The sequence below is a fragment of the Moschus berezovskii genome, chromosome 23 (genome assembly GCF_049115385.1).
Source record: "Moschus berezovskii isolate FMDL1 chromosome 23, NW_MosBer_1.0, whole genome shotgun sequence".
Classification (NCBI taxonomy): Eukaryota; Metazoa; Chordata; class Mammalia; order Artiodactyla; family Moschidae; genus Moschus; species Moschus berezovskii.
This window is the reverse complement of record NC_142482.1, coordinates 30,417,509-30,441,930: the sequence shown is the minus strand read 5'-3', so window position 1 is coordinate 30,441,930 and position 24,422 is coordinate 30,417,509. Positions and strand designations below refer to the sequence as shown.

Below are 24,422 nucleotides of genomic sequence, written 5' to 3'. Positions count from 1 at the left end.
GTTGAGTGTGTTTGTAAACATTTTGGAGAGTGTTATAAATACAGATTATTTATATGTAGGGTAGATAAATAGTTGATTTATTGGGAAGACTACTTAGGGATGTATACTTATCCTGATCTTCTAAACATGAGAAAAAATTGCTTATATCTGTGTAGTATTTTCAAGTTTTCAAATCAATACCATCCTTTATCTGAGAAAATAAAAATGTTACCTGATAGTGTGGCCTTCCAGTTTTCTGTATGTGTCCAGGCAAATGGATACTGAGTCCATCCATATTCTGCTCCACATTGATTGTGGGTGTGTTATGCTGTGACAGAAATGTTTTTGTTTGAAAAAAACACATGCACACATATTTCCCTGACATTCTTCCCATTTTTAGAAAAATACGTTCACATTTTTCCTACTGAAAACTTAGTTTCTTTCTGGGCAGATATATCATCTTTTTAAAAACCTTTCCCCCAAGATTTCTTTTTAAATGGTTCACAGTTAAATTTAAATTTCTATATTTAGGTAGAATTATGTTTATATACCAACCACCAGTATCCAGGAAATTCAGCGGTAAGGCTGACACATAGGGAGTTTATAGTCTGTTTCATAGTCTGTGTATTTAGACGAGGTTTGAAGCTTACTTAGCGAAATTGCTTGAACATCCAGAATTTCTTTAGTACAAATGCACTATTTGATTTCTTTGTAATTGTTAAGATAACAGTGTGTCACTTTTTAAAGATTAGTTCTTAGGAATATGCGTTAGATTTGTTCCTTTCAAAGAAGGATGCATTTAGGAACAGCTTTTGTATGTAAATATTTTTATAATATTGGATAGAGTTGGTTTGCTGCAATCACCATTGATCAAATTTGGAAGAAGTTACAGGCACATTTTGTACTGTTTTCTCCAGCATCTTTATTTTTTTTCAGCTGGATGTATTTTATATTCCTCCTAACTAATCAAAATAAGAAACTGGTTTTGCCTGTGCCAAAAAAATGGAACTATCATTTTTCACATTCTTTTATTTTCCAGATCATTTTCAAGTAAGATTGTGTTTCTGGGACTTCTGAATTCCAGAAAACTCTCAACTTTGTAGATAGAAAGGCCCAGATGAACATTTCAGGGGGAATCTAACTTTTCATGCAGTATGTTTTGTGTTGTGCATTCCAGATACAGTTAACTTTTTGTGTGTATGTGATTAGTGTGGAAAGAAATTAATGCAGTCCAGTATTATGATTTATGGACTGAATCCTTTGCCCACTGAAGACTTGCCAAAACTAAAACTATTTTTTTTTCCTTTGGATATTAGAAACAGCTACTGTTTTTGTTGATCTTTTAAAGTTCTGAATGGGCCTATTTCAAATCATACCAGCATGGGAGCTCAGATTAATAATATAGTTATTCAACTAGTGATACTGAGCAAAACCATTGCTCACATGGATATGAGGATAAAATTTCATAAAATTATTTTCAGGTGCATTAATGCATTTCTGGAAGCTGCACTTGATTTTTCTTTTGCATGAAAGAAATCAAGGATTTCTGTTGTATCAGTTACAGGTGGGCGTATAAGTTAATTGCATTTTTTTATACCTTTAAACATAAGACATTTTGCTTTTTAAAGCAGTAATGTGATTGCTGGGTAATCCCCAAAGATTTTTAACTCTTAGTATATTTATCTCTCTTGAGACATCATGACTGTAGTATATTTAATTTAGATTATTAAGAAAAATTTCCTTTGTTGTTAGTTACAGCAAGCTGCTGAAGTTTCTCAGCTTCGGGGAGCAAGAGTAATCTCTGCTGAAGATCTTCTGTTCTTGATGCGCAAGGATAAGGTAATGTAAAATAATTTCACTGTATTGAAATGCCATACTTTGTGTTTAATTGCACTTATGTAAGGAAGCTACCCTTGTTATATGGCTTTCATATTGGAGTCATAAGTGTTGAACTCATGTTTGGGTCCTCATAGTTTGCACAACAAAATGGTTTACTACAACAGAATTGATTTTTGTTTTTTTACATGGACAAGGGCACTTATGTAAAACTGCTGACAACTAATTCTCACTTATCCTTACATATCTATTTAGACATTTTCATTGCTTCATAAAATTCACTAGATCTTGACTGGGTGCTTTGTTCTGGTAACTGGGATATAACTAAATGGCATATTTATTTTTCTAATTTTATACAGGATTGTAGACGTTCATAGAGTAGTTTTTCACTTGAAATACAAAGTCTTTTCTGTGACACTGGTTAATAGGAAAAGGCAAGTCAATCAAGATGAATATTGCAATAGCATAAAATATATACTGTGTTTACTTAGGTTTTTTTAATTTGCTAGAGATCTATCTTTGAACTCTCATATTAAACTATTTAAGTATATAATTTTGTTATAACTATCTTCCTTGAATAGCTAGTTGAAAACATGTTGTGACTTTCTGCATGTTTTTAGTACAGTTTTCATCTAAAAGGCGTTACATGTGGAAAAACGAGCTGAGTAACCACAGCATATTACGGTAGTGGCTAACCCAGATGAGCTCCCAGTTCCTTAGTTCCTAATGCTCCATCTTTCATTTCTCCATTGTTTTCCCCTGGTCTTTTTTCTTTCACCATTTTTGTGTATTTGTGGCTCAGGTTTTTATCAAAAGGCATCCCATCTGACCTTCAGGATATCCTGTGAACATACCTTTCTGATACCCATTACTTTGTATTCATAAAAACCTTTCCTTCTGATTGATGGAAGATTGACTAAACTTGGATGAAGGATTTTCTCTTCTTTATGCAGTGGTATATACAAACTGCACCTCCACCAGTTTACCATGAAATTTTATGAATTTTTAGTTCATTGACTCTTACGTTGTAGGAGGACTAAAAAGAGAAATGTCTTTACTATCAAGAAGCTATAATCTGGTTTAAGAAATCTGTATCATTGAGTTGAAGAAGCATTTTGAGACACAGTATTTTAAGCTTGTGTGATTAGATGGAGAATCTGTAGAATGTGGTGGAGTGGAGGTTTTCTGCCTAGGTTGAAACTCATGCAATTATATTAGAATGGAACTAACCAGGGGGCAGGCTTAGTAATCAAGGCAAACCATGATTAGTATGATGGCTCTGGAAGTAAATAGGAAGGAAGGTTTTAGCGAGATAGTGAAGAGTAACACTCTTCAGGAGCTGGTGACTTCACTAGGAAGACAAAGGAGAAGTAGGCACCATGCAGCAAGTGGTGCTGAGAGGAAGGAGCCTGAAGGTGCCCTGGAGAAGCAGGGACCATGAGCCAAGTTCTTTATGAAGATAGCTAGGTAACAGAGGAGTTAGATCAGTCCTTTGCAGAATACCTCCAGTCGGTTTTTCATCAACAGAGGTAAACAGGCCAGCACAAAAAGTAGTCCACATCAACACTTTTCCTTCTTCTTGGAGGAGTCAGTGTTTTAAATCCTATGGACCCTTCAGGAACATACACCAATTGTCAAAGCCCTTCTACTGGCCAGAAGGACTCTTAATCAGAATCTTTTAAGCAACCAGGAACATAGCTGTAATATGATAGTTGCCAGTGTTCTCATCTTTCTCCTCAAAATAATAATTTTATTTATATGCTGACATGTTCCAAACAGAATTTAAAGTAGTTTACACAACTGTAATATAAGACAAAATCAAATCTAAAGTACTGAATTGAATCAGAGCAAAGAGAAAGGAGGGATAGCAAAGACCTGGATCCAGGTATATGTTTTTTCTCTTAAGAATTCTGGTTTATATTCAAGTAGAAGTTGTTGACTCCCCACTGTATTTTACGTACTGCGCTAGACAGCTTCGCTCAGTTTCTGATTTATTTCTCACAGTATTCCTCTAAGGTAAGTACTTTACTTACCTTGTAAAGAAGGAGACTGAGGTTCAAAGGTTATGTGTTCCCTTCTGGCCCTGCTAGGCTCTAATTGTGAGACTATCTTGAACCTCAGTTTCCCTATATATAAAAAAAGATGATTATGTTTGTCTTTATCTCAGGGCTATCAAAAATTTCAAATAAAATGCATGTAAAAGAACTTTGTAAAATACGTTTCAGCTGTCATTAGGAATCTTAAACCTGAAAAGAAACCAGTAATCATCTACTCTAAGTGTAAGCATACAACTGGCAACCAATTCTGTATTCTTGCCTGGAAAATCCCATGGATAGAGGAGCCTGGCAGGCTACAGTCCATGGGGTCGCAAATAGTCAGACACGACTGAGCATGCACACACATCAGTTAACTTTTAAAGTTAAGCAGTATTGTAGTCTTCTAATAAACCTGAAAAAGCCTCAACTATCATTCATCAGCTTTGAGTTTCATAAAAAATATGTTTCTCAGATTACAGGATGTTTTCCAGAAATATAAAACATAAACCAACTCTTCTAAATAAAAGATTCTCAGGGAATTAAAAAAAAAATAAAAAAGGAAAGTGCTTGACTTCTTAAAACAGTTGTTGCAAACTTTCGTATAGGTGTTTATAAATCATTTAAAAAAAATGAAATTTGGTCTTGAAGGTGTACAAAATTCTGTAAAGAGAGTATTGTCAGCTTAGTGTGGAGAGTGTGATATTTATCGCAGTCTTCAGAAGGAATTTAACCAAAAAAAAAAACAGAAAAAAATTAATTGTGATTCTGGAGTATCTGAATACTTTCAAATCAAATGTGCTTTTAAAAATGCTTCTGTTGTAGCTTTTATGTTTAATTTGATGACTAAATTTTGTATTCATAGTACTATGCTCAGAATTGCTGTATTTTCCAGTGGTCCTGGGGCACAAGTTTATTCTGTTTAGTTAATACTGTTCTTGTTGCTGTTGTTTATTTGTTAAGTTGTGTCTGACTGTGCAACCCCATTGACTGCAGCCCGCCATGCTCCCCTGACCTTTTCTTTACAGCATCGGATTTTACTTTCGCCCCCAGACACATCCACAACTGAGCATCATTTCCACTTTGACCCAGCTGCTTCATTCTTTCTGGAACTATTAGTAACTGCCCTTCATTCTTCCCCAATAGCATATTGGATACCTTCCAACCTGGGAGGCTCATCTCCTGGTGTCGTATCTTTTTGCCTTTTCATACTGTTCATGGGTTCTCTTGGCAAAAATACTGGAATGGGTTGCTATTCCCTCCTCCAGTGGACCACATTTTTTCAGAACTCTCCACTATGACCTCTACATCTTGTATGGCTCTATATAGCATGGCTTCATTGAGTTACACAAGCCCCTTCACCATGACAAGGCTGTGATCCATGAAGGGGATTTAGTTATCATAGTAGTTTTTAATCATTAAAATGAATGTATGTGTAAGGTTTCTTATTTACTTATTTCATATTTTTAATAGAAAAAACTTAGAAGACTGCTAAAATACATGTTTTTCCGAGACTACAAATCAAAGATTGTCAAAGGCATTGACGAGGATGATCTTCTGGAAGGTAACTTAAAGCACTAAACTAAAATTTAATGTGACACCTGTATGCCGATGATGCATTTATATAGAGTCAACGTAGAAAACTCCCATCAGAGTTCAATATATGTCCTTTTAAATGTGTAGTTTAGTAACTGTCCAAATATTTATATAGTTGGTACTTAAATCTTGTGATTTTCCAATTGTGTGACTTCAGAGTAATCTGTTATTTTAATTCTTCTTTTAATAAAATAACCTGCTTTACATCAGAATATCATGAAACTGAGAAAATTGTGCCAATTTAAAACATAATTGATTTTAGCAAACGTAAGTTTTCTGTTGTGAATGTAGGGAGCCTAAACTATCATAATATGTCTTTGAAATTGACACGCATGATTTTTTGTTAATTTATTATAGAAAGTATCTGATATATTTTACACTGTAAAGTCACTTCATTTTAATGTATTATTTCTGTGCTGTTTGAAATCTAACAAAAAATCTGACACAAAGTAGGAGTTTTTCCTTAGCTGATTTTCCAGCTTAATTCCCTGTTTTAGGATATTTAGAAAAAAAATATTTATGTTGCAAAAATCAAATACTGATAAGCTGAAAACAGATAATTACTAAATAATACTTACTAATCAAAATAAATGTGTTTTTAGAAATAACACATCTACTTTGTATTGAATATGGTCACTGTATAGTGGTATCCTTTGCTAGTGATAAAGTAGCTAAACAAACTCTACTGTATCAAGGACAATTCCAGAAAATTGCTCAGAACCAACTAAAGAGTTAATTGACTTTGAAAGAGAACCAGTTACTTTCATTAATCCTCAACAGATCCGCAAGAGTAATAGCTGTGTCAAAAAAAATAATAATAATACTGATCAAACATTTAATCAGTCTTGTCTGTTTCATATTCCTATTTCTCATACAATTTAACTCCTTCAAAATAGTTCTCCAAATGAATTTAAATGCTTTCATTTATGGAGAGCATAAAAAACACAGACTTGGAGCAAACAGACCTAAATTCCTATTAATCCTGGTTCTCTGCTTTCTTTCTAGAAGCATCATTGAGGGTCACTTTTCTCATTTGAAAGTCAGGAATTATATTACTGGCTATTACAGTTCAACGTGACATGTGAAAAGCCCCTGATGCACTCCTGCCACTGAGTCAGTGATGGCTGTTGGTATGATGCTTTGAACACCAAGAAGCTCAGACTAGCATTCAGTTTTACTCACACTGTCATATGTCACTTTGATGCCCTCTTCTCCTTAATTTATTTCAAACCTCTCCACTTTATCATTTAAATTTTCTAATTTTGTGTGCCTTATATAAACTTCTAAAATACAGTTGACCCTTGAGCACCGTGGAGGTTAGGGGTGCCAGCTCTCTGTACAGTTAAATTTGCCAAAAACTTTACAGTTGGCCCTCATATACACTGTTCTGTGTCCCCATATTCTCCAACCATGTAGAGTCATGTAGTGTGCGTTTAGTGGGAAAAAAACCCAGGTTTAAGTGGATACGCGTGTTTCAAACTTGTGTTCTTCAAGGATGCACTGTAGTTGATAAAATTTATAAAATAAAATACTCAGGTACTGAAGTGGGTCTCCTAGAATAGCTGTGTGAGGACTGTGGTAGACTCTTTGCCCAGAGAAACACATTTAACTCATGAGCATTAAGAAAAATAATAGTTTAAAATCTCTAGAACCTGTTCTTAATGGCAGACAGCAAATGGAGAAACATATTCAGAAACAGTCTACTAAATCTCATTAAGAACAGTGAGAATCTGTTGCATTTGAGCCACAATCTACTCTCATCACCTCTCTCCTCCCTTCCTACCTTGGTGCCCCAGCTCAAAATGACAGAAGCTTTACTCTGGGTAAATGTGTCCAAGAACACTGGGCACCTGCTTCTCTACCGCCTAATCTAGGATGACAGTTTCACCCCAGAAGGGCAGGAGGTCAGCATCTCTCATCTTCTTCAGCTCTGTGTTTCAGAACTTCTGTGCTACGCAAGCACAGCTAAAAGGACTGTGACTGTCACTCATCCTCTAGTAATAGGGAAGCTCTCACGTTGCCCCATCTTGACTTGCCGCTGCTGCTGCTAAGTCACTTCAGTCGTGTCCGACTCTGTGTGACCCCGTAGACAGCAGCCCACCAGGCTTCCCCATCCCTGGGATTCTCCAGGCAAGGACACTGGAGTGGGTTGCCATTTCCTTCTCCAGTGCATGAATGTGAAAAGTGAAAGCGAAGCCGCTCAGTCGTGTCCGACTCGCAGCGACCCCAGGGACTGCAGCCTGCTAGGCTCCTCCATCCATGATATTTTCCAGGCAAGAGTACTGGAGTGGGTTGCCATTGCCTTCTCCACATCTTAACTTGCTCACAGGGAGTAAAGCTTCACACTAGAAGAGACAAGCCTTGAAGACAGGAGTCTGCCATCTCTAACAAGGTCACCCCTCTTAGATCCAGGGCAGGCTTTCTTGGAGTACTGATTGCTCTTCCCAACTCCAGTTCTGGTACAGAAGTGCAAAGATTCAACCAATAAGAGAGAGCTTAATAGCAGAGAGCTCTACAGCTCTTCCTGCAGGGACTGACTTTTTGGAAAAGAGCATTTGGAAGTTCTTGACTAAGAGTGTTTTAGAACAGTGGAGATCCTGGTGGTGAGCCATTAAGAGGAAGCTGGTCACTCTAATACTAATAACAACACAGAAAACAGTGTACCAGCTTAAAATTTTAACAAAAGAGAGCAGTAGCTAAGAAGACCCCCTCCTGGGGTCAGAGCAAAACTTACAGGCTGGTCAACCTTGACTCTGCTGCTGCTGCTGCTGCTAAGTCACTTCAGTCGTGCCAGACCCTGTGTAACCCCACAGACGGAAGCCCACCAGGCTCCCCCATCCCTGGGATTCTCCAGGCAAGAACACTGGAGTGGGTTGCCATTTCCTTCTCCAATGTGTAAAAGTGAAGTCGCTCAGTTGTGTCTGACCCTTAGTGACCCCACAGACTGCAGCCTACCAGGCTCCTCCATCCATGGGATTTTCTAGGCAGAGTACTGGAGTGGCTTGCCATTGCCTTCTCCGGACTCTGCAGAGTGACCCAAATTATTTAGATCAGTCCTTGGACCAATTTGTGCTCGATAGTATTATTGAAACAGCAGAACTGTCAGCCAGCAGTTAGTGGAAGCTAACAGCTGTGTATGATACAAATAGAGTCAGACCAGCCAGAAACTTAATGGAGAGAAAAGTGACGGCAAAAGAGAACCTGACTTAAAAACCACAGCCATTCCTGGTGGTGGAGTAGGCTCTTCACACGCTCAAGGCTGTGCTATCTGAAGAGCAACATCAAAGGCTACACACTGAGAGGGAAAGAGACTTATTTGAACTAAACCAGCCAAGTCACTAAACAAACAAACAAACAAAAAAAAAACAAGCAAATGATGACAACAAGCCCCAGGAAGGAAAGGGAATTCTCATCTAGAGTTGCTCTAGTATATTTCCTAAAATATCCATTTTCATCATCAACAACAACAAAATACTAGACATGCAAAGAAACAGATATATATGATCCATAAAAAGGACAAGAATAAGCACATAAGACAAAGTGCCTTTGAGGAGGGCCAGATGTTGGGCTTCACAGATGAAAACTTTAAATAGCTATTATAAATATATTCAATATTTTGGAGTATAGAAACTCCAGTACTTTGGCCACCTGATGCGAAGAACTGACTTATTGGAAAAGACCCTGATGCTGGGAAAGATTGAAGGTGGGAGGAGAAGGGGACATCAAAGGATGAGATGGTTGGATGGCATCACCAACTCGATGGACATGAGTTTGAGTAAGCTCCAGGGGTTGGTGATGGACAGGGAAGCCTGGCATGCTGCAGTCCGTGGGGTCGCAAAGAGTCAGACATGACTGAGTGATTGAACTGAACTGAACTTATAAATGCATTCAGAAAACTTAAGGAAACCATATGTAAATATAATAAAAGAAAGGTACAGTTACAGTGTCTCACAGAATAGAGAATACCAATTAAGAAATAGAAATTATATTAATAGAAGCAACTAGAAATTAAATACACACACACATACACACACACACACACCCAGAGGGTATCTATAAAGGTAATTATGTAGGTAAATATAAAAGAAAATATAACTGCGTTAGCAATTGTATTAATATATATAATTGTGTTGTTGAGTCTATAGCATACAGATATGTAGTGTATTTGATAGCAGCAACATAAATGAGGTGGGTGATAACGAAGTTGTATTGGAGCAGAGAATGACAGATTTTCTTCTCACCCCAAAATGTTAGGGTTGTCTTTATTTGGTATATGAGTATGTAATTTGTCACATTAAAAAAAATCCAGTTCTTACTCACTGATTCACACTGATACTTTTGTGTATTAAACTGTACTAATTATGTATTGTATGTTACATTCCTTCCTGACTTTTTGCAGTAACTTTCTCAGAGTTTTGTTTTGCTTTTAAGTAAGTATGATAGTTTTATCTCTTACGAGAAAAAGAGTGAAATCTCATCCCATAGATTTTACATATATTGTCATAGTAATGTACCTAGTATTTTCTTCTTTTAACTTCAAGTTGAAATCCTAATGCCTTTTATTTATGTCTTTGTTTTTATTTATTTTCTCAATTGGGCTTGCCGTAGCAGGATTCTTTTTCCAAATCTGATAGCCCTTCTTTTTTTTTTCTATAAGAAATTTTAATCAATCCATAAATACTTACTGTAGTAATTGATTATTTGGTTTTATTCTCTCAATCTTATTCTTGACATAAGTAGCTGATTCAATTCTGTAAGACTTTATGCTTTTGTTTTGGATACAAGGGTTCTCCTTTTGAAGATTATTTTGAGAGAATTCTAGTTTTGCATTTTATGTGCAGTATTCCATACTACAGTGGTTAGGACTGATGTAAACCTATTTAAGAATATTTTGTTTTTCCTTCCTTTATCTTCATGAAGACAAATTGAGTGGCAGCAATAATGTAAACAAAAGACAAAAAATCGCTCAAGACTTTCTCAACTCTATTGACCAAACAGGAGAACTCTTGGCAATGTTTGAAGATGATGAAATTGATGAAGTTAAACAAGAAAGAATGGAGGTATAGTACATGCTTCCCTTGTTAGAGTAATAGAAGAACCATTACAGTGTGTGTAATATTGGATTGTTCTATTCTTATGTTCTTTAAATGTTTGTCTGAATTGTCCAAATCAGTGGTTTCATGTCTGAAGCAGTATTGTGCAGTGAAGTAGTCCTGGGAAGGATGTCAAACTCTGCCTTCATAGCTGACTTTGGGAAACAGCTTCAGTCTCCTGTTTCTTTGTTTCCTCCTTTGAATATGAGTAGATTTCCCTAAGCTTCCTTCTGGGTTTTACTTTTACTGATATTATTTTCTTCCATAAAAGCTAGTTTATAATTAAATAATTTACTTAGTTTTTGTACCAAACCGTCCAGTTATCTGTGTGGGCAAAACTAATTCTTACTGCTTTTGTGTTGACATATGGTATGAAGAGCCTATATTTTTCAGCCTGTAGTTGCAGGCTGTGGTTGGCCTCACCAGCTAAGGTAGTATCCAAGGCAATTACATGCTTTATATTGCTGAAAAACAATGTCAGTGACAAGTGCTTGGATTCCCTGGGCATGTCTTAACAATGGATAAGAAAAATTGTATGACTTCTATTTACGCTAGCTATTTATTCATAAGATTGTTTCCTTAAATATTATACTTTGGAAAAACAAAAGTAGTGACTGATTTCATTTGAGTGCCTTTCAAAATATAAGGCGTTATTCTTATCATTCTTATAATACTTTTACATGTTTTTAAAAAAAAAAAAAAACTCCATTTTCCCCCTTCTCTTTAAATTGGGCAAGAGAGGTAATTCCAGAGTTCTGAAAGGATTGTGCTAAGTGCTGACTTTATCATAGTCTCTGTGCATGTAAAAATATAATTACTTCATGTTAAATATTGGAGGAAGTCCAGTAGACATCCATGCTTTATAAAATTTAACAGCCTTCTTTCAAGAATTAGTATGCTTAGATCATGAGCTGTGATCTAAAGGCAGTGTTCTTCTTAGGTATCAATTACCTTAGAAATGTGTGGTTATCTTGGTTTGAGGCAACTGCAAATGATTTTAGTTCAACTTTGCCTTGGGCCAAAAACATGCTCAGTTGTCCAAAGCAGATGATAAACATATATTTCTGATGTCATTATGGCCTAAACAGGATATGATTGTTTAGTGGCATGGTTTTACTTATGATGCATTACGCAGAGAGCAAATATTGTTTATGCTTTATTTTTTAAACATTTTTACATTATACAAATGGGCATTAAGAAAAATTTATTAAGGAAGGACTCTACAGAAAACATTAGTGAAATTGAACAAGTAGCTCTTTCAATTTTGACAGGAAAATCTCTGTCAACCAAGCCTATTGCCCAGAAGGGCATTCCACAATCAAGGAGAAGGAGAGAAATGGAGCATGTTGTAACAGTAAGCTCATAATAGCAGGCTACTGTGGGCCTGGAAAACTGATGAGTCAGTAAGGTATAAGTTCAGATGGATCAAATATTTGGAAATGTAGGGCAGAAAAAGCTTGGGAGCTCATATGGTTTAATCTCTCTTCCCTATAGTTACATATTGCATAGTGTTGACCAGGATAATAAAATATCAATAGTTGATAGAAACAATTGCAGTGAAAGTCAGCTTCATCTATACAAGAAAAGTGAAGAGTGCCAGCTTCTCCAAGACTTGAATCATAACTAAAATCTCTAACCAAAATAACAAAGAGTAGTTTTGAGATTCTGTTCATCCAAATAACAGAACTTAAACTGGATAAAAAATGCTGAACTTGTAGACAAAACTGTAGACAGTAGAAAGTGGAACCGTTAAGAGCATAGTCCTTGCCTGCTTCTAATTTGACAGGTTATAGTTTCAAGCGTAAACCACAACTGTGGCAGTCCATATGAAACCACTTTGGACTCACAGACTGCAATCCCTGGCTTTTAAAGTGCAGTAGAATAATCAGTCCTGGCATCACTCAGTGATTTAATTTTCCTCTAAGCATCACTTACAGTTGTAGAAACTTTGTTTACTACCTTCTTCCCTCGAACGTATGAAAATGGTATAGACCTACCAACAAAGCTTATTATTGTTTTTTTTCTTTCTTTTTGTTTCATTTAAATGTAATTTAGAAGAGAAAAAGAAATTTACAGGCATAAAAACTCCTAGGATTCTAGCTTTTTCTCAAACATTGAGGAAGCATGTGAAAGACTGAGTCCTTTCCTGTTGTTTTCAGCTGATTTGTGTGTGTGCCTGGCTTTGCGTTTTACTCATAATTTGCTTCGTTAAGTATTATATGATTTGAAATATAAAAAGTGTCTGAATTTTTATGTCCATTTTCAATATCTACTTGCTAGTCCATCATCATATTAAATTAACTAACACTCCATTTATCTTTCCCCATCACCAACACTTTGGTGTATGAATAGTAGAGATCTATGATCCACTGCAGATGCTGATTGCAGCCATGAAATTAAAAGACGCTTGCTCCTTGGAAGGAAAGTTATGAGCAACCTTGATAGTATATTAAAAAGCAGAGACATTACTTTGCCAACCAAGGTCCGTCTAGTCAAGGCAATGGTTTTTCCCGTGGTCATGTATGGATGTGAGAGTTGGACTGTGAAGAAAGCTGATCGCCGAAGAATCGATGCTTTTGAACTGTGGTGTTGGAGAAGACTCTTGAGAGTCCCTTATACTGCAAGGAGATCCAACCAGTCCATTCTAGAGGAGATCAATCCTGGATGTTCATTGGAGGGACTGATGCTAAAGCTGAAGCTCCAATACTTTGGCCACCTCATGCGACGAGTTGACTCACTGGAAAAGACTCTGATGCTGGGAAAGGTTGGGGGCGGGAGGAGAAGGGGACGACGGAGAATGAGATGGCTGGATGGCATCACCGACTCTGTGGACATGAGTTTGAGTGAACTCCGGGAATTGGTGTTGGACAGGGAGGCCTGGTGTGCTGTGATTCATGGAGTCGCAGAGAGTCGGACACGAGTGAGCAACTGAACTGAACTGAACTGATGATCCATGACCTCTGAAGATCCCTCTTAAATTATCAAGTGTAGATTAAATGATGTTCAGAATTGCTTTAGTATATTTGAGAGACTGGGAAAGAGAAGCAGGGAAATAATAAGCATAATACATTATAAATACAGCTCCCCTCCAAGCACCTTTCAGACCCCCTGTACCCACGCCCAGAAAGACCCAGGTGTGTTTGGCTGTTGATCCTGTTTCTTGCATCCCAATCTTTTGAGATCTAATCAACTGAATGTGACTCTCAACCAAAGCCAAGAAAGGGTCACTAAAGCCTGCAGACAGCTTTGTATTTTCTTAACAAAGGACCTGTCCTCACTCACATACGAGCCTCACCTAAGACCCTGCTGCTCTACCCATTAACCAAGTAAAATATCCTGTCTAATGAGCTGCTAGGGTTTGGGAAGGAGGTGTAAACAAGGAACACGAAAAAGAAAATTGAGTAAATTCTCTACTTTCTGACTAATCCTCAAACAGGTAAAATAAACAGGGGACCAAAAGTTCAGAGCTCACCAAAGGGCAGCCTTTAAACAGCTTCAGTTCAGTTCAGTTCAGTCCAGTCGTGCATTCGTGTCCGACTCTCCCTTCTCGTCCTGCCCCCAATCTCTCCCAGCATCAGTCTTTTCCAGTGAGTCAACTCGTTGCATGAGGTGGCCAAAGTATTGGAGTTTCAGTTTTAGCATCAGTCCTTCCAATGAACACCCAGGATTGATCTCCTCTAGAATGGACTGGTTGGATCTCCTTGCAGTCCAAGGGACTCTCAAGAGTCTTCTCCAGCTGCTGCTGCTGCTAAGTCACTTCAGTCGTGTCCGACTCTGTGTGACCCCATACCACAGTTCAAAAGCATCAATTCTTCGGCAATCAGCTTTCTTCACAGTCCAACTCTCACATCCATACAGCTTAGGGTGCTGAAAATCCCCAGTGACTGTTTTTAAGTCAGAGGCCTAATCCTGGAATCTAGAAAGAAAGAATGGAATACATAAAATTTAAGACAGCTTAAAGATTGTTTAAAATTGACTGAAAGTTGAATTAGACCTCATGTGCCATCTGAATTGTACTGATAGGATGACCACGCTCTGATTGGTTTAGCCTAAGTCATATGCTCCATCTCCAAAGAGGGGGCAGTTAACCTCTGTAAAAGCGTGAGCCCCTGCAGCCTTAAGAATAAGGAATAGGTGCTGAAAAGGCAGACACAAAGGTCCTTAAGGATAAAGGACCTCTCATTATGTGTTAAGAATTGGCAGAGGAGGTACATCATAATCTTGACTTTCTGCTCAGATCTCTGGAATTTTTTCCCTTAGAGACAGCATGTTAGAATGAGTGGAAATCATTTTCTTTGGATTCAAGCAAACCATCCAGCCATCCATCCTTCCACTCTTTAATTCATTCAGCATTTGTCTGAGCTTTTATTTATCAGTCACTGTACTAGGTCCTGAAGTTACAACTATAAAAAAGACAAAATATGGTTTCTGCCCTCACAGGCCTTTAGTAATAACTGGTAAATCACAAGCTAGCTGAGTACACTGGTAAAGGGAATACAGGCTCAATAAGTGGTTGCCATTTTTATGACTAGTACTATATTTGGTCTTGAATTTTGAACCTTCTTAGTAGATTATTGATTGTGTGATGGAGACATGTATATTCTATTTCACTTGCTATTTTATTTGAAATTTTGCTTATTCTGAAGTAAAGCACATGTCTTCTTCAAGAAAGATTTTATGATTAACTTCAGAGTGGTTTATAGAACTAACTTCAGTGTGGTTTGTTGAAGAGGACACAAAACAGAATAATAGAACTAGGGTCCATTTTAAAACATAAAATAGTGTGATAGGATTCATTTCTGAAAGAGATTCATCAAGAGAACACATCACTGTGTCTTTGTTATTCTTTTCAAGGTAACTTTTGTTCAGATAATTAAAAGTACTCCGTGAAATTGTTCTTTGGGGAATACTAATAGAAATACCCCCAAAATCTTTGGTAATTCTAGCTGCACAAAGCAGAATTAATGTAACTTAGTGTATATTTTTCTGGCCTAGAAACTGCAGACTAGGGAGTATTACATGACTTCAGGAGAACACAAAGGTTGGTATGATACATAACTCTGAAACTGATTTCCAGCTCTGTCAAACTACTTTTTATGCCTACCTTCTGATTATTGGGCTTCCCTCGTGGCTCAGACAGTAAAGAATATGCCTGCAATGCAGGACCTGGGCTTGATCCCTGGGTTAGGAAGATCCCCTGGAGAAGGAAGCATCAACCCACTCCAGTATTCTTGCCTGGAGAATCCCATGGACAGAGGAGCCTGGTGACTGTAGTCCATGGGTTCACAAAGAGCTGGACACAACTGAGGGACTAGCACGGATCATGGAATGGTAGAGACCTGTATGTTCATTGCCGTGAAACATCTGGAGGAGACATTTTTCAATCAGTGACATGAAGAGTAAGTTACAAATCTTATAACAGTAGACTATTCCCTGACTCTTACCCACGTCCTCATCATCCTGTAGGTTAATACATAGATTTGACAGATGTTCCTCAAGGAATTCTTTCAGGCTTTTCTTATCCATGTGAACTATGAGCTCTTAACCATGTGAACTGAGGGTAAAGTCAGACTTCTGTTTTGTTCAGAGTGCCCCGCATACCAGGTGTGAAACCAGAAGTGGTTGGGTGATGGTAGCTGTGTTTTGATCATTCTGTCACATGTAAGATGCTTAATCTCTTGGGTTATGCTTTGCTGTAGAAAAATTTTAGAGCAAGATTAGTCAAATGACAACTACCGTCTCTATGATAAAAAACTTAGTATCAACATTCCAATTATCATCTTCCACCCTCAGAGTCGCTGAGCATTTTTTACTATTTAATGTCTGGATGACTGAAAAAATTCTTCTCCCTGCCCTTTCCCTAGTCTATTAAGGAACAAAATACATGGTGACAGCATTGAAGCAATATTCATAGTAGTCATATTTCCCTTAATCCGAATCAGGACTTACAATCTGATATCCTTTAGTATCTTTTGTTTTGGAGACAGAGTATGTATTTTAAATCTGGCCTTGGTAGTAAAATACAGATACAGTGATTGCCATCCACTTCCACGTTCCTCACCAGAAGTTTCAGCTTCATTAAAGCAGAGCATTATTTGTTGGGGTGGGGTGGGAGATGCACACCAGTGAGGCAAACTGACCATCCATATCCCAGGCTTTGCTGCACCGCACTGTTCAGTCTTGTTAAGTGCACTTTGTAGCCTGCATTGTTCAGTCTTTTAAGTAGATTTTCCTCTAATACATCTGATGACACTGTCCAATTAAGTTTTTTAGTAGAATCAATCAATATTTTCTTTCTCAAATAATTTCACCTTACCCTTTTGAAAATGAAATCCTTCACTTTTAAAAGATACATTTCAAGGGTTTCCTTAGAGATCAGTCTGCTAACTTGTTTATAAAACACCTTGGCAGAGAAGAGTTTTAAAATATCATTGAGTTTAAGAACACCACAGGACTTACCACTAATTTACATTTAATGTTTATAGTTCTCAAATTGTGGCTGTTGTAATAACCAAAATATTTTTGTCCTGAATATTTTGTAGATTATGTTTCCCTATTCTTTCTCCTTCACCCGAATTCCCCACAGTAGGTGGGCAGATTGTTGTTACGTAGCCTGACTTTTATTTATCTTTACTGGTTTAATCTCAACAAGTCAGTCCTTCTAAATATGAAAATAAATGTATTCTGTGGAAAGAGTTTTGTTTTTGCAATGCCATCATTTATTGAGTGGAATTAGCCGATCATTGATTGTGTGGTTAGGTAATTTCCTTCTGTTCCTTTATTTGCATCCTTGCTGAGGAGCTGCCTTAAGATCAGTTCTTATTGTTGCCACCACCTTGTGATAAATCATGCAAATCAAGCTGTTTAATGCAATTAGACTTATCCTTAGATCATTGTATTCCTCATTTAGAAATAGGAATTTTGAAGTAAGCTGTCAATATTTAGTGATCAGTGTAATCTGTTGCATGTGGATGGCTGTTGGGAACTCTCCTGTTTATTAAGGATTGGTTCAAAGGACAGATCACATCCTGCCAGGCTTCTGCTGTTCCTGACTCTCCATTTTCTGTAGAAGAGTCTTAACTCCTTAGCACATTATTCATGCATCTTCTATAATCTGGTCCCAGCAAACTTTTTCATGTTCTTCTCCCACCATTCCTGCTCCCTCTCTTTACCCATATTACTTCCCGAAGCACACATGTATACATACACACACACACAAACACACACACCGCCATCACCACCCCACACTATTTAAGGAGCCCCTTGAACTTGCAGTTCCCTACACAGGCATTCATCTTTTTTCCCTTCTGTTAATCTTTCTCCACTGGCCGCATCTCAGTTCTGATATTTTAGTATGTGAAAGATTATAACTAGTTGTTTTTTGCTTAGTTTGACCTACTAAATAAGGTCCTTGAGAGTATGGACATACTGTACTTTCATATTGTCTATACCCAGCACAGTGCCTTGAACATTATAAACTTTCATTAACTATTTGTCCAAATAAGGAGAATTAATAGGTGATATATACAAATATTATTAATCTGTCTTTTGGACAACCTGAATCTTTTTCTCTTCTGCTTAAAGAATGCAGTTTCCAGCTATATAAAATTAGTCTTTTCTTCTCATTCACATAGGATTACAAAAAAAACTATATACCTTTATGAAGTTTTTGTACCAGGAATTCTTCAACACACCTTTTAAGGTGCTTTCCAGTTGCAAATAATTTTCATTGTTTGAATAACTTCCTGTTTAAATTAGAGTAGTGGCTTTTCCACAGTTCCAGCTGTAGAAGTTCTCCTAACCAACTCCATCAACAGACCAGTAATAAACGCTCCTAAAACAGTCTTATTAGAAACCCAGATCTCAGGATCACTGCTTCAGTATTTACCCGCAGTGTTCAGATATGTCTACAGGCTGATACTGAACATCAGTTCTAATTTTAATGAACAGATTTTTTTTCAAATGGACCAGTACCATCTGTGACCACTGGTTCATTCCCTCTAGTTGTCAGTTCAGAACATTTGGCAATAGATGTTATGCACTTCTCCTTGTGTATTTGCTATTATAGGATTTTACAATTTAGCATCTTCAAGTAATAACATATACTTGTTCACTTCTCTGATCCATTAAATACTTCTCTGAACAGTTCTGTTATTGGCTGATTTCTACTTAGAAAATAGTTTGAATTTATAGATGCCTTTTATTTTTTTTTATTGGAGGCTAATTATTTTACAATATTATATTGGTTGGTTTTGCCATACATTGACATGAATCTGGCCCAGGTGTACATGAGTTCCCCTTCCTGAACCCCCCTCCCACCTCCCTCCTCCCCTTATCCTCCCTCTGGGTCATCCCCATGCACCAGCCTTACTGTTGAATTTCTTGTGGCATGGAAATCTTGCATCTACATCTTTGCTTTATCACGTCTTGTTGATAGAGCCTTCATCAGGTCCAGGTCTGGGTTTCTTGTTCCAGTGAATACCTAAGTTTGTTACAACTTTGCCTGTCTTTACTATTAGTCTTTCTGAACCAGTTAGTTTGGGTATAACTGTCTTTAAAAGTATATTAATGTTTTTTCCCTTAATTTCTTTCAGTTGATGACATTACCCTTATTTACATAGCACATGCGTTTTTATCTTTTTTTATTCTTCCTCATTTTTTGCTTTCTCACCTGTTTTCATTAATTCTTTTTTATTTGTAATTTCAGAGTTAACTTGTATTTAATTCTTTCAGTGGTTATTTTTAAATTCTGAGGAATCATAAATCTGTACATCTCAGTTTATGACCCTTAAAAATGAAGTAGTGTTTTTTAATTTTATTTGTGTGTGTGTTTGCCAGCTCCTGTACTAGATTGTGGGGACATGGTATTCACAATACAGTTGTTTCCTTGACAAAACCTGTAATATACCAGAGAAATAGATATAGTAGTGATAACTACAGAATCTGTGTAGACTTAGTATACACCAAACACTTGTTCTAAACCTTGACACAGACGTCAGCTCATGTCTACCCTTGGGGTCAGTTCTGTTATTATCCTCTGTTTGCAAATGGCAACCCACTCCAGTATTCTTGCCTGGAAAATCCCATGGACGGAGGAGCCTAGTAGGCTGCAATCCATGGGGTCGCTAAGAGTTGGACACGACTGAGCGACTTCATTTTCACTTTCATGCATTGGAGAAGGAAATGGCAACCCACTCCAGTGTTCTTGCCTGGAGAATCCCAGGGACAGGGGAGCCTAGTAGGCTGCCGTCAATGGGGTCGCACAGAGTTGGACACGACTGAAGCGACTTAGCAGCAGTAGCAGCAAAGCACTTACTGAAGATCACAGTTAAAAGGCAAAAATGCTAGGAAGGAAAACTCATGGGTGCAAGCACTATTCTGGAAAAGGGTAACAGCAGAAAAGTGTCATATTTCTTCCAACTTGGAAAAATTGATTTGGAAGCAGTTCCTTGAGTTGTATATGGTTACTAGCCTCCCGAGCTTCAAGGCAAAGAAGGCTATTTGCTTTACTTTCGCTTTTCTTTGGCTATTTCAGGTAATGGCTGAAAAAAAATCACACATTTTAAAAGATAAGAGATTTATCATATTTGTTTTACAAATGTGAACCTTTGTTATCTTAAATCCACGATTTTCAAAACCATAGTTGATATGAGAGATCACTGTTTCTTCTTTCAAAATATTTAAAAACACTTGCAGGGCCAAGGACACTTGGTTATTTACATATTGATGTGAATCCCATTGCTTACCTCTTAATCATCTACTGAAAGGGACTTTCTTTAAAGACTTTTGGTCAGCAGGGGTAAAGGTAAAGTAGTTTGAATTTTAGAGAAATATAACGGTAGAGAACATTAAGTGATGTGCTATGTTCTGTGTCTTTGGGAAAGAGAAGATTCAAGAGAGATATTCTAGGAAGTTGAGATTTCAGAAATAAAATAAGATGTCAACTTTGTGTTTTTATAATTTTGCATAATTCTGGACAAGGACCAGATTCTCTTAATTAATTATGCCTCTTCTGATCCTTCCATAAACTGGATACAATCCAGATACATATGGGTTAAAGAGGTTTTTGTAAGATTACTTAAGAACCTACACACCATTTAAGACAATATTTCTATGAGAAGGTGCAGCCTGAATTCAGAACACACTTTTAGGATTTAAGTTGGAGGATTTTGTATTTTAGTTTTAAAAGTTAAGTTTTACATATTCACAAATTTTTAGTACAATAGAACTGCTTATCATCTCTAGAAACTGTTTTATCCAGCTTGTTTTCTCTGGTAACAAAACTACTGGTATTAGAGGCCAGTAAAAAAATTTGGCACCTCTACCTGATTTGTTTATAAGGTTATTTAGGATGATCATATTCCCTACTGAGTAAAGGACTTAATGATTGCATTTAAGACTTTACATGATTTATGTCCAAGCTACTGGCAATGTTCTGATGGTAAATTAAAGATGTGTGTTAATTTACTGTGCTATTAAATAAAAGAAGTGTTGGTTACATATAGGAAAGAGATTAGTTTTTTTCAGGATGACGGTACAAAGTTATTCTGGGAGTTACACGTCAATAAGAGTTGCCACTCTTCTTTCTGTGATTGGTGTACAGAGTGTATAGACATCATGGATTCATTCAGAGGCAAGCAATGGCAGGCTAAATTTATAAATTTACTTATAACCCATTTGATACGTTATTTAGAAAAACGTTGAGCTCTGGATACAGACAAATTTCTCATGAGAGGATCTGTATCTTCTTAGCAACCCAACAACGGAAATACAGCTGGGCCTCTGGAACTGCAGGGCAGACACAAATGAAATCAGCATTCTGTTCAGTTTCTGATCCCCTGCTTCTCTCTCTGCATAGGCTTCATTTTTCTTTTCGTGTTGACTGACATTTTTTACCGCCTGGGTAACGCTCTGCCAGCAGGTGCTCCCAAGTTAGCTTCTTCACCTGGAGAGAGGCAGACCCACCCTCTGGGATAAGAATCTCAGATCTCAGTATGTGGCCTCTGATTGACCTGGTTCGTTTTGGGTGTCCAGGCAGGGACCTGGCCACGTGGCTGAAAGGCAGGGCCAAACGGTAACCACTCTGCTGTGGAGGTGTGTAGGGCAACCTTGCAGCAATGGAGGCAGCCAGTGCCGTGGATGCTTACTGCCCCCAGGCAGCCCTCCATTCATCCAGTCATCATTTCTAGCCTGTACACACATCCGCTAGATCCAACTTTGAGACTCTCAGTGTCTTCCTTCAAAAATGATTATATAATCTTAATCTAAATCTAATTTCCTTTTAAAAGCTACAAGGGATACGCTTCAGTTATCTTAGACTTAAAAGAAAATGGCTAATAAAAGAGTAAATATAAAAATTCCACTGAAGTTCCCAGAATGACAAAGTAAAATATTCTTCAGTCAAGCCTTTTCTCTTAAAAATATCCTTACTTAAAACTGTAAAACATTTCAACAAAAACATTTCTTCAAATATGTTATTTTAAATACTATATTACTTAAGCAAATATTTAAATACTATATTAGTTTCTCTGAATACTTGCCTTGAATTTAATTCCACCTGTCTGCCAAATGTTGAAACTCCAAAACCATTTTCATTGGCCAGGTTAAATGTTTATTTTGTTTTCCCACATAGTATGCTCTTTAAACTGTCACAGACATACCAAATCTGACTTCTTTTTAATAGGGACTTGGTAGTGATTTTATTCTTTCTTCAGTTAATGGTAAAGGATATGCTTCTCTTAAGGAATATGCAAAGGTATATTCACATTCCCTGTCTACAGAAAGTATCTACTGCCTTGGTTAGTGTTAGGAAGTAGACATTAACTTTCTTAAAGGAAGTTTAAAATGTGTCCATTGCATTTGCCTACATTTTTGAAGCCTCGCTGTTATTTCCTTATAATCAAATTATCAATGACCTTTCTCATAGAGTGTCCAGTTTAATCTAACAAGCGACACTGTATAGACTGGTAGAAGGAAAAAGTATCACACTACACTAATTTATTTGGGGTTTCCCTTTATGCTCATCTATGTTTATGTGATCAGATATCCATTTGAAAATGTTGTTCTTATTTTCAAAGAATACATGTATATCTTTGAATATTATAGTCTTTTAGACATACTTTTCTTAAAAGAACTAATAGCTTTCACCATGTACTTATTTTTTTTTTAATTTACTAGTCATATGAATTGCATATGAATTCCACATGCATTGCATAGTGGTTTGTACTTTTTGCAAATTTCATGAGTATACTTTAGGTTTCTTGTACTAGACCTAATGGGGGAGGTATTTGAAGCCATAGTGACAGTAAGGAGCATCTTGAGGGAGAGGTATTTGAAGCCATAGTGATAGTGATCTTCCTAACCTTTAACTTCTGTGAAAAAAAATGTACCTTGAATTCTTTTTCTTTTCTCCATCTATAATGAAAGTACAGAGCATTATGAATGCCACAGTCTCTCTTCAACTATCCATATCACAAGACCTCCTGGTTTCCTAAGTCCGTTGCCCTTCTGTGAGTCAGGGGAGGTGTAACAAAAGTTTATGCAGTAAACAGCCGTGTCAGTGCTGCAGTGGAGGTGATTCACACAGGTTTTCCATTTTGAAATACCTGGCTATTTCCCCGGAGTTAGGAACCTGATGGCTTCTTCCCGGTGATATTTCTTCTATATAAGAATCATTGCAAATACACTGAGGCTATTTTCTAGTATGGACTTGCACAGGTTGTCTCATCTCTTAAATCTTAGAATCTATGGCTCTGCAGTATTTCTAAAGATTTCAGGACTTCACTAAGGTACAGGATACACATAGAATCATACAGAGGAGACAGAACTCAGTCACAGTGATATGAAGCAGCTTAACCTGGAGATTCCCATTTTGTGTTCAAGACGAAACAAGACCTGAAATACAGGTCTTCTGATTCATGGGTCACCATTCTCTTCACTGGTAATTCTAATATTTTTCTGATGGAATAGAATGTATCTCAGGGACATATAAGAATATATATCAGAGCTTTAGATTATGATTAAAACTCAGGTGTTACCACTCAGAATTATTGATTTAGAATATGTAGAGATTGGATTGGAATTGTATCAACCCTATAATATACCCTATCCATTCCTTTTCAAATACACATCGAATGTCATCTTATTTGCTTTCTGTTTGTATCTTTATCATCAAAATAAAATACTGCATAAATGCAGAACTTCCTAAGAAGTATGCACTACTTTTTTTCAATTTTAAGTGTTTCATTCAGATGCGAAGCAGTATTTTTCAGTTACCATGGCCATGTCTTTGTTAAAATCCATCCTGCATTTGCTTATATCCATCTCCCAAGATACTCTTTATTACTTTCAAGTTTCATTGTTCTCAGGGTCACTTCAGCCCTCTGCATCCCACCCCCAAGTCTGCTTCAGTTGTCTTTTCTCTCATTGATGAAGTTTGAGATGGATGGCTTTTCATTGGCTATAGCTAAGATTCCAGTAAATCGTTAGGACAGGACAGTTAAAAAAGCAATGTCCTTATCCTGCCAGTCAACATTTATGTAGAATGTGTAGACTAAAAATGGTAAGTATTGAGGAAGCACCCATTGTAGTGAACCGCTTGTCAAGCCCCTTGTTAAGTCATTCACCTGCATTTGAGTTGTTTTATGCTATCTGTCATGTGCAAATAGATAAGTGCAAGTAAATCTATTTCTTTTTAGACTGGAGTATCTCAGTCTTCTTGGAGTTAGGGTAATATTATTAGTTATTTGCTCGACTCCGTGTTGTCCTCTCCTTATCCTCGAAAGCATTCCCTGAAGTTAAAAAAATATAAATTGCATTTAAAAATAAAATGTTGGTGAGTATTGTGATGAGAGCGAATACTGACTCTTAAGCTCATTCATGGCCA

The 24,422-nt window shown here is 37.1% G+C and overlaps 1 protein-coding gene across 6 annotated transcripts in view; it reads left to right on the top strand.

Moving 5' to 3' along the window:
* Window positions 1-24,422, top strand: part of SUPT3H (SPT3 homolog, SAGA and STAGA complex component) — a 418,542-nt gene that overhangs the window by 255,300 nt on the left and 138,820 nt on the right. For 5 of the 6 annotated variants that reach the window (XM_055406163.2, XM_055406162.2, XM_088831212.1 and 2 more), the window contains exons 4-6: window positions 1,732-1,818; window positions 5,322-5,412; window positions 10,365-10,504. In XM_055406163.2, coding sequence (XP_055262138.1) covers window positions 1,732-1,818; window positions 5,322-5,412; window positions 10,365-10,504 — 318 coding nt within the window. The remainder of the gene's footprint in view (window positions 1-1,731; window positions 1,819-5,321; window positions 5,413-10,364; window positions 10,505-24,422) is intronic. The other variant, XM_088831211.1, reaches the window with a different exon arrangement.